This window comes from Nelumbo lutea, chromosome 4, assembly GCF_056320005.1.
Source record: "Nelumbo lutea isolate HS-2025 chromosome 4, American lotus-T2T, whole genome shotgun sequence".
In the NCBI taxonomy this organism is placed as follows: Eukaryota; Viridiplantae; Streptophyta; class Magnoliopsida; order Proteales; family Nelumbonaceae; genus Nelumbo; species Nelumbo lutea.
In genome coordinates this window covers 87,147,830-87,157,115 of record NC_142687.1, presented here as the reverse complement: position 1 = coordinate 87,157,115, position 9,286 = coordinate 87,147,830, and the positions used below count along the sequence as shown (strand labels likewise).

At 49.4% G+C, this 9,286-nt stretch overlaps 1 protein-coding gene across 1 annotated transcript; it reads left to right on the top strand.

The window, feature by feature from the left end:
* Positions 1–8,142: 8,142 nt before the first annotated feature.
* Positions 8,143–8,745, top strand: LOC148861570 (protein SRC2 homolog). Its single transcript, XM_088985056.1, has one exon. It carries the CDS (start codon positions 8,143–8,145, stop codon positions 8,743–8,745), a length of 603 nt encoding a protein of 200 aa, XP_088841182.1.
* The last annotated feature ends 541 nt before the right edge of the window (positions 8,746–9,286 follow it).

Genomic DNA, 9,286 nt, shown 5'->3' with positions numbered 1-9,286 from the left:
AATACTAGGCCGAGGTAAGTCCTCTATGTAAACAGTTCTCATGTTGTTGTGACTTGTACTGGCTAACCGGGACAGGGTGTCGGCCTCAGTGTTCTCTGACCTCGGGATTTGCCTGATGAAAGGGCTTCTTTTACTTTGGCTAAGTATGTGATCATGGAGAGCTCGTGTGCTTCGTACTCGCCTGTAACTTGGTTGACCACGAGCTGAGAATCGCTGCAGATGACCAAGTGTTTTGCCTTTACCTTTCGCGCTAGGTCCTGCCCGGCGATCATTGCTTCGTACTCTGCCTCGTTGTTGGATGCCGCGAACTCAAAGCATAGTGCGTATTCTAATTTTGTGCCGCCCGGGCTGCACAAGACTATTCCAGCTCCGCTGCCTTGCCGGTTTGAGGAACCATCCACGTGAAGGACCCAGGGCTCCTCATCCCAGTTCGCGTTTCGTCTGACCAGGAGAGATGCCACACTGGCTGCTACTTCACGGGGTTCGGACTCTATGGGTTCGGGATCTTCGGGTTCGCCCGAACTGGGGACCTCGGGCTCAACCTGTGGGGCTTCGTGGCTGAAAGTGCACTCGGCAATAAAATCTGCCAAAGCTTGGGCCTTAATAGCGGTTCTTGGTTTGTACTGGAGGTCGTACTCGTTGGGTTCGATGGCCCATTTCGTCAGTCGACCGGAAACCTCGGGTTTGAGTAAAATTTGTCTTAGAGGTTTTTTAGTTAGGACGATGACGGTGTGAGCCTGGAAGTATGGGCGGAGTTTCCGAGCTGCTGTCACTAGGGCGTATGCTAGTTTTTCTATCTGTGGGTACCTTGCCTCTACTCCCTGCAAAATTTTACTAACATAATAGATGGGTCGCTGGACCCGGTCTGTTTCTTTTATTAGTATCGAACTGACCACCTCGTCGCTTGCCGAGAGGTACAGTTCTAAGACCTCGCCCACCTCGGGCCGGGCTAAGGTTGGCACGCTAGCGAGGTAACCTTTTAGCTCGTCGAACGTGAGCTGGCAGTCCTGGGTCCAATCGAACCCTTTGCCTTTGATTGCTTTGAAGAAAGGTAGGTAGCGGTCTGCTGATTTGGACATGAAGCGGCTTAGAGTGGCTATGCGGCCGTTTAGCCTCTGAACTTCTTTTACTTTCTGAGGTGGTCTCATATCTAGAACGGCTTTTATTTTGTCTGGGTTGGCCTCAATACCGCGCCGATTGACAATGTATCCTAGGAATTTTCCTGAGGTGACGGCGAAGACACATTTGTTGGGGTTCAATTTCATGCTAAACTGACGCAGGATTTGGAAGATAGAGTCTAAGTCTTGTATTAATTCTTGTGAAAACTGAGTCTTGACGACCATGTCGTCTACATAGCACTCTATATTTGTGCCAATTAGGGGCCGAAATAGCCTATTTACAAATCTTTGGAAAGTCGCCCCGGCGTTTTTTAGTCCGAAGGGCATGACCTTGTAGCAATACAGGCCGAACTCGGTTATGAAGCTGGTTTTTTCCTCATCGGATGGGTCCATCCTGACTTGGTTGTAGCCCGAGTAGGCATCCAAGAACTGGGGAGGGGGAAGCAATCTTTCGGGCAAGCTCGGTTCAGGTCGGTGTAGTCGACGCACATGCGCCACTTGCCGCTTGCCTTTTTTACCAACACCGGGTTGGCCACCCAGCTCGGGTAATGGACTTCCCTTATGAAGTTTGCTGCGAGGAGCTTCTCGACCTCCTCGTCGACCGCCCTCCAGCGTTCTGGGGCTAAGTTGCGTTTGTTCTGTCTAACGGGTCTGACTACAGGATCAGTATTAAGTTTGTGAGTTATCAGTCCGGGGCTAATGCCGGGCATGTCGGCCGCGGACCAGGCAAAAATATCTAAATTTTGAAGTAAAAAACTCACCAGTTCGGTTCGTAGGGGATCCTCGATGGAAGCTCCGATCTGAAGTGTGCGAGCTGGGTCCGTAGCCGAAGTCGGGATTGCGACCGTTTCCTCCGTGGGCGAAGCTCGTTCCTCACCTTGCTCCGCAGGCCGCTCCAGTTCGAGATCGTCGGCCGCCTTGGTTTTTCCCTTCAGGGCAGCAACATAGCACTTGCGGGACTCGAGCTGGTCGCCCCGTGCTACCCCTACACCGGAGTCCGTAGGGAACTTCATGGCCAAATAGTAGGTGGAGACCGCCGCCCGTAGGATATGCGTGATCGGCCGCCCTATTATGGCATTGTATGGGGAGGGGGTCGCGACTACCAGGAAATCATGGTTGAATCTGACTGCACAAGGCCATGTGCCGACTTCCACAGGGACGGTTATTTTTCCGAGGGGCCTGACTTCCTCTCCGCTGAAACCCACCAGGGGAGTGTTCGTGGGCTTCAGCTCGCTCCTCTGTAACTGTAGCTGGTCAAATGCTGATTTGAAGAGGATGTCCGCTGAGCTGCCCGAATCTACGAGTACGCGCCTGACCTCGAAGTCGCTGATCCTTAGTTTAATGACAAGCGCGTCATCATGGGGGTAGTGGACCCCTCGTGCGTCGTCCTCCGTGAAGAAGATTGGTTCTTCGGTCTTTGGTCTCTTTGGGGGGTTCCGTTCTTCGAGGGCCGCTTCGCAAACTGAAGTCCGGGCTGCTGCCGAGGTACACCCCGCTACCACCGAACCTCCCGCTATTACATGGATGGTTCCCCGAACTGGCCTCTCTTCCGGAGGCTGCTTCTGCAACGGTTCGGCAGGTCTGTTGCTATACTCGGGGGCATCTTTTTCGTGCTCCCCTTGCCGACCTGCCTTATTGTTATTATTGTTGTGCTATACAAAGTTTCTCAAGTATCCGCAACGGATGAGCCCCTCTATCTCATCCCGGAGGTTATTACACTGCTCGGTACTATGACCATGGTCTCTATGGAAACTACAATACAAATTCTTATTTCTCTCATTCGGATTTCGCTTTAGGCGAGGTGGCCACTTAACATACGGGGTGTCTTTGATCGTCATTAAGATCTCCGTCCGCCTCGTGTTTAATGGCGTGTAGTCCGTTCGAACTGCTAGGGGAGCCCAGAATGACTGGTTCGGCTTCGGCTCCCGGGTCGGGTTTTTTCTGTCCACCAGGTTGGAGAGCTCGCCTTCTCTCTTTCTTTTCTCGTTCTCGCCTTTGGTTCGTTGGTTGATTTCTTCCTCTGTTCTCATGAACTTATCCGCGAGCTTAAGGAACTCGGCCACGGTTGCGGGCTGGTTGGCCACCATGTGCCATTTAAATTCTTTGTGTGTCACCCCTCTTTTGGCCACCGCGAGCTGCACTGCGAGGTCCAATCGCGGTATCTGCAAGCATGCTTCGTTGAATCGCTTGATGTAGCCTCGGATGGATTCTCCTTCTCTTTGGACTACTCCGAAGATGCTTTCCTCTGTTCTGGGGCACCGTTGGCTGGTGACGAAGTGTGCGGTGAAGACTTGCACGAATTGGGCCCAGCACTTTATCGACCCGGGGGCCAGGTTCCTGTACCAAGTGCGGGCTACCCCCCTGAGGGTGGTGGTAAAGGCCACACACATGCACGATTCACTGGCCCTGGCGAGGTGCATTTGGGACTGAAAAGCGTCAACGTGGTCGTGGGGGTCGAAGGGCCCGTCGTACTTGTCCAGAGGTGGGAGCTTGAAGTCTCTGGGTAAGGGGACCGCCAGGAGTTCTGATGCGAGGGGGGAAGGAACCGAGAGAATCGGGGCAGCCCCTACCTCATCCAAGCTCGTGTCTTTGTGTCTGAATTCCGACAAGGCACGAGTGGCGGTTCGGCGACTTCGCCGGCGCCTTCCCTGCTGAGCGGGCCTTGTACTGGCGCTGCTGGCCTCCGTGTTACCGAGCTCGATGGGCCCGGAATGCTGGTAGTCTGCCGCCAGGGCGCCGAATCGGTTTTCGGTGAGTGGGAGCTCGGGCTTGGAGCGCCGGGGTGCCGACCTCGCGGGCGAGGTTCCTGACCCGCCTGCGGGTTGCGAGGCGGGGATGACATTTTTCTCTCTTCGGCTTGGGGACAAGGCCTGGCTGTTAGGGGGGTTTTGGGGCCGGGAGGCCTTCGCCTGGTGGGGGCGTCCATCCTGCGGGGAGGCCTTGACCGGCCTCGGAGCGGGGTGGCGAGGTGGAAGTAGTGGTTGGTTCAGTGGCAGTTGGGGGAACTGCTGTTGATAGTGATATTGGGAGATGTTGTGCAGTATTTGGTGCTGGTGAAGTTGGTGCTGCTGGAACTGTTGCATTTGGGCCTGCATTGCCCGCAAGCACTGCATCAGGTCGTCCAACCGGTTTTGGCAGGCTGCCAGGGGGACGGCAGTCGGTTTAGTGAAGGTTGTCTCAATGGGGAGAGGAAAGGGGATGCTTGTGGTAGGAGGGTTTACGGGTGCCACTGCTTGTGGCGCGTTCAAGTTGGGGATCCCATCCACCGAAAGGGGGATGGTGAACTGTCCAACGCACACCATGGGGACTTGAAGTTGTTCTCCGGTGGCGTTTGTCTCCGTGCCACGTCCAGTGTTGCTGGAGGAGGCCATGAGTGTTGGGTTTTTTGAAGAAAAGGGGTTGTCGAAGTTTGGAGGGAGGCTTTTTGAAGCGTTATCCCACAGACGACGCCAATTGATGGAGCGCAATTCGGCCGGTCTTAGCTGTCCGCGCGCCTTGCTTCTGAACGGGGGAGCAGGGAACCTGAAACGGAGGAGATGGGGAAGCTCTGGGGGGGAATCCGGTGTAGAGGCTCCGAAGCTCAAGTTAGAATCATTCAGAAGCAAGGTAATACCAAATAGCGCAAAGTTTGCATACCTCGTTTGTCAGGGGGCAGGGGGCTCTTATAATCACTTCGTGCACTCGCCCCGAGGCCCTTGTCAGGTCGGGTATGATTACCCTTGTGCTTGTCAATTCGGCCGTCATCCTTTCTGTTGAAACAGAACCGTCACTGCCTAACCGTCTTTCTAACTGGAGATGGCGGTGTCAGTGGCGGTGGCAGGTGGCCGTTCAGAGTGCTGCCGCCAAACGTCAGATCCCAAGTCAGTCAGGCGCGACGCCCTCGGGCACGAACTTCCTTAGTGTCAGGTGATGCGAAGTGCTGAGCGAGGCGAAGTCTTGAGCTCGGAGGTATCTATAGGGCAGGTCAGTTCGGCGAGGTGTATCCCGAACTATTACAAGGTGGGTCAGTCCGGCGAAGTGTATCCCGAACTGTTACAAGGTGGGTCAGTCCGGCGAAGTGTATCCCGAGTTGTTACAAAGTGGGTCAGTTCGGTGAAGTGTATCCCGAGCTGTTACAAAGTGGGTCAGTTCGGCGAAGTGTATCCCGAGCTGTTACAAAGTGGGTCAGTTCGGCGAAGTGTATCCTGAGCTGTTACAAAGTTGGACAGTTCGGCGAGGCGTATCCCGAGGTGTTACAAAGGGTGAGTTCGGGCCCCCCGTAGGGAGTTCAGTCCGCTGGTGTCCCCTTGTTCCCGCGTAGGCTTAGCCCCTTTTGCCGAGCTGTTGTTTCTGCCACATGTCACATAATAGAGAGGTCGGGCCAAATCTTCCTTCATCAGATTTCTTGCACATGGCATCCTGTCCAATAGCAGCGTGCCACATCAGCATTGAATCATGTGCATATTTTACATGTGCAAGGATCATAATTAACAGACGTCTTAACCTTTTCTCTTATCTTATTTTTTGACTTATTGGGTGGGTTTGGCACGGTTGATGGAGTGATCTCTCCGTTTCCCTGGAATAGTATGAAGGATGTGAAGGGCTGAAATAGTCTGTTACAATTAAATTGAATGAATCAATTAACCGTTGCTAATTAGATTGTTTTACCAAACGAGTGGCAACAAGCAATTGATTTGGAAGCACTTAAGATCGATAAAAATGACAGTGAAATTGAAGGGCTTCGGTCTCAATCCTTTTTAAAGAGAGTGGTTTCCTATGAAATCTAAAACGACAAAGATCAATAACGTGTGCCAATTCGTCCTCTCTTTGTTACTCTCGTTTTGATTAGTGACGGAAATGGGAGAGGAAGCCAAAGCCTTCCTAGCTTTCTCTCGTACTCTTTGTTGCTCTTTTGTTATGAACCTTTTTTTTTTATATATGTTATTTTTTAAAGTTAAATAAAAGAAAAAGGGGCAAAATGACCCAATCGATCCATGAGAGATGGGCTCTTCTTCTTTGTTATGATTAATAAAGTATTGTTTCTCCAACAGTACTAATTAAGTTTTACTTTATTGAAGATAGAAAATTAATCCCACTCAAGCGATGTTAAATTAGTAATAGAGAGGATAAAGAATTTGAAGTGGTTTTTATTTTATCAACACTGATTTTGCGGAAAACATAAGAAATGGGAACATGATTTTGTGACAAAAGAATGAAAATTTGGAAAAGAAAATGAAAGATAATAAATCAGAAGAATAATTCATAACAGAAAAACATGATTTAATGCTGTCACATGTGACGTATACATATGATTCACAGGATCAAGGCCTTGACTTGAGGCCTTGACTTGAATGTTGATGTGATGACTGTCTTTATCATCTCCCTGCTTAGGCGAGGCGTGGCTAATTGTGGTTCTCATACGCTCATTAAATGCCTAAGGTCCGGACCTCTTTCATAGTTATAAAGCTTAGCTTATCACTTCTTTCGTATACCAAATTCCTGAATAATCAGGAGTTTGCTTCTGAAATGGCAAGGAGGTGTTTAGAGGTAACCGTTGTTTCTGCGAGTGATCTCAAGGTTGTAAGGAGACTGTTCAAAATGAAGGTCTACGCCATCGTTGGCCTGAAACACCGCTTCCAGAAAACCCACCCCGACAGAAACGGCAGGACTGATCCCACCTGGAACGTCACCATGCAGTTTCCTGTTGAAGATGACCCGGATACCCATCTGAATCAGGATACGCTCATCTTCAGGCTGTTTTGTAAACGCAAGATGGGCGACAGATACATCGGAAAGGTGAGTATGCCTGTCCAAGATCTCCTCAGAACAGCCTCCGGCACCGACGGTACTCTTACACAACTCATGACCAAACCAGTCAGGGTCGAAAGCGGGGGTACACAAGGTGTACTGACTTTCTCGTATAGGTTTCATGAAAATTTTGTTGAAGAAGAGTTGGGGGCACAGAATCCCCAGTTGACGGGCCAACAGCAACAACAAACACCACCGCCGCGTTCAGCCATTGGCCAATTTCTATCGTCGACGGCGCAGATAGTCATGTCGACGATTGCAGCCGAAGCGCTCACAGATGCAGCCGAAGCGATCATAGACGAAGATGAGTAGATGGATCTCCAACCGAGAGAGCCGGTGTAGCAGAGAGATAGAGAGGGTTTTGGGAGGGAGCTTTGTTATTGTTCGATAGGGATGGGAGGGGGTGAGGTGGTCTAGTCCTCTAAACCATTTTTATGCCAAAAATCGTTGATTTTATGATCTGGGTAATGGAACTGGCAAAAGTATCAACCTATTCGATATGGTTTGGCCATTTTTATTTGAATTATTATTATTATTTTTTTAAATTGCAATGGGTCGTTTATTCTATCTAGATGGTTCGATTTTTGAAACCTTGCTTTAAATCATTTCTCTTACTTCTACTCAATCCTTGGTGGTTTGACACCAGCTCTTCTAAGCCACTTAAACTTCCCCTGATTGCTGAATAGTGAATAAATTAATTATTACATTGGATTCAACCCCAAATTGCATTTAGCTGGCAAAATATCTCGTCTTCTCTCATCAATGTATTTCTAATTTGGGTCTCTATGTCATCTCATCTTCACAGGCTGCCTAGACTACAAGAAAAATGACTTTCAGTTTTTTGGTTTTTTAGTTTTTAGACCCCTACATACATGTAGCTTAAGATAAGCTTCTTGTAATCGGAAGGCACTTCCAGAAACTCTCACAGCAGGAAAGGCCCCAACAGCCAAAGTTATTCCCTTGAATGTTGACGTGATGACTGTTTTATCTTCTCCCTGCTTTGTTCTGCTCTAACCTCAGTTGCTCCTCTTCCTCACTGAGATGGTGAGCTGTCCGCATATTAAACGTAATTGGGCCCGCGTAGTGAATGCCAATAGGCGTGGCTAAATGTGGTTCTCATACGCTCATTATACATCTAATGTCCGACCTCTTCCATAATTATCAAGCTTAGCTTATTACTTCTTTCGTTTACCAATACCTTAAAAGCTGATTCTTGAATCAGGAGTCTGCTTCTGAAATGGAAAGGAGTTGTTTAGAGGTAACCGTTGTTTCTGCGAGAGATCTTAAGGACGTAAGGAAATTGTTCAAAATGAAGGTCTACGTCATGGTTGTCCTGGCTAGCAGTGACAAAGAGCACTTCAAAAGAACCCCCATCGACAAAGACGGCAGGACGAATCCCAACTGGAATTTCTCCGTGACGTTTGATGTTGAAAATCACTCGGATGTCCAGCTGAATGAGTATACGCTCACCTTCAAGCTCTTTTGTAAGCGCAAGCTGGGCGACAAATACATCGGAGAGGTGAGTGTGCCTATCCAAGATCTCCTTATAGCAGCCTCCGGCGGCACCGACAGTAATTCTCCACCAGTCATCACCAGACCAGTCAGGCTCGAAAGCGGGGATACACAAGGTGTACTGACTTTCTCGTGTAGGTTTCATGAAGGCTCTGTTGCCAACGATTCGGGGGTGCCGCAGCCCCAGTTTTCGGGCCTAGATCAGTCCCCCCAACACTCACAACCGGCACCAGAGCGTCCTTCCCTTCGCCGGTCTCTGATGACGAAGGTGCAGCAGTTGGTAACGTCGGTTGCAGCACAGGTGATAGCAGATGTAATCATGGACTGACGAAAAGCTGATGTTGGGAGAAAAAGGAACCGGATCAAGATGAGAAGTCAGTAACGTAGCATCTGGCCTAGTTGGCCGCCGACATGTACCGTACCGTTGCATCGTTAGAATTTAGACTTTGACTAAGGATATGATTGTGGATAAAAACCCTCTTATTGACCTTATCATTTTTATTTATATATCAGTTTGTTTTTCTGAAACTTAGTGTCTTTGGGGAGAGGATTTGTTGGAGACAAAATCACACCGGGCTGATTTATCTTTCACGGCTGAACATGCCAGAGATAGGGTCCATAGTGATAATTGGTGTGTTCACTTGTTTAGGTAGTTCAGCCGGGTGTGTAGATTTTGTCTCCCGTTCATCACAGTCCCGAATCAGAATCTGAGGAGCAATGGGAATCAAAATATAGAATCCGGATTCGGTACTCACAACACTTGTAGAGCCTGCATTGGGAACATCTCCTCATGTATGAAAAAATATTAGTAGATGTTTCAAATACACGACTATTAAGTGTTGTGAGTACAAATTCTGTGAAAATTAAAC

Bases quoted from the DNA above. Each gene is read 5' to 3' on its own strand.
- LOC148861570 (XM_088985056.1), top strand. From the start codon at position 8,143: ATGGAAAGGAGTTGTTTAGAGGTAACCGTTGTTTCTGCGAGAGATCTT.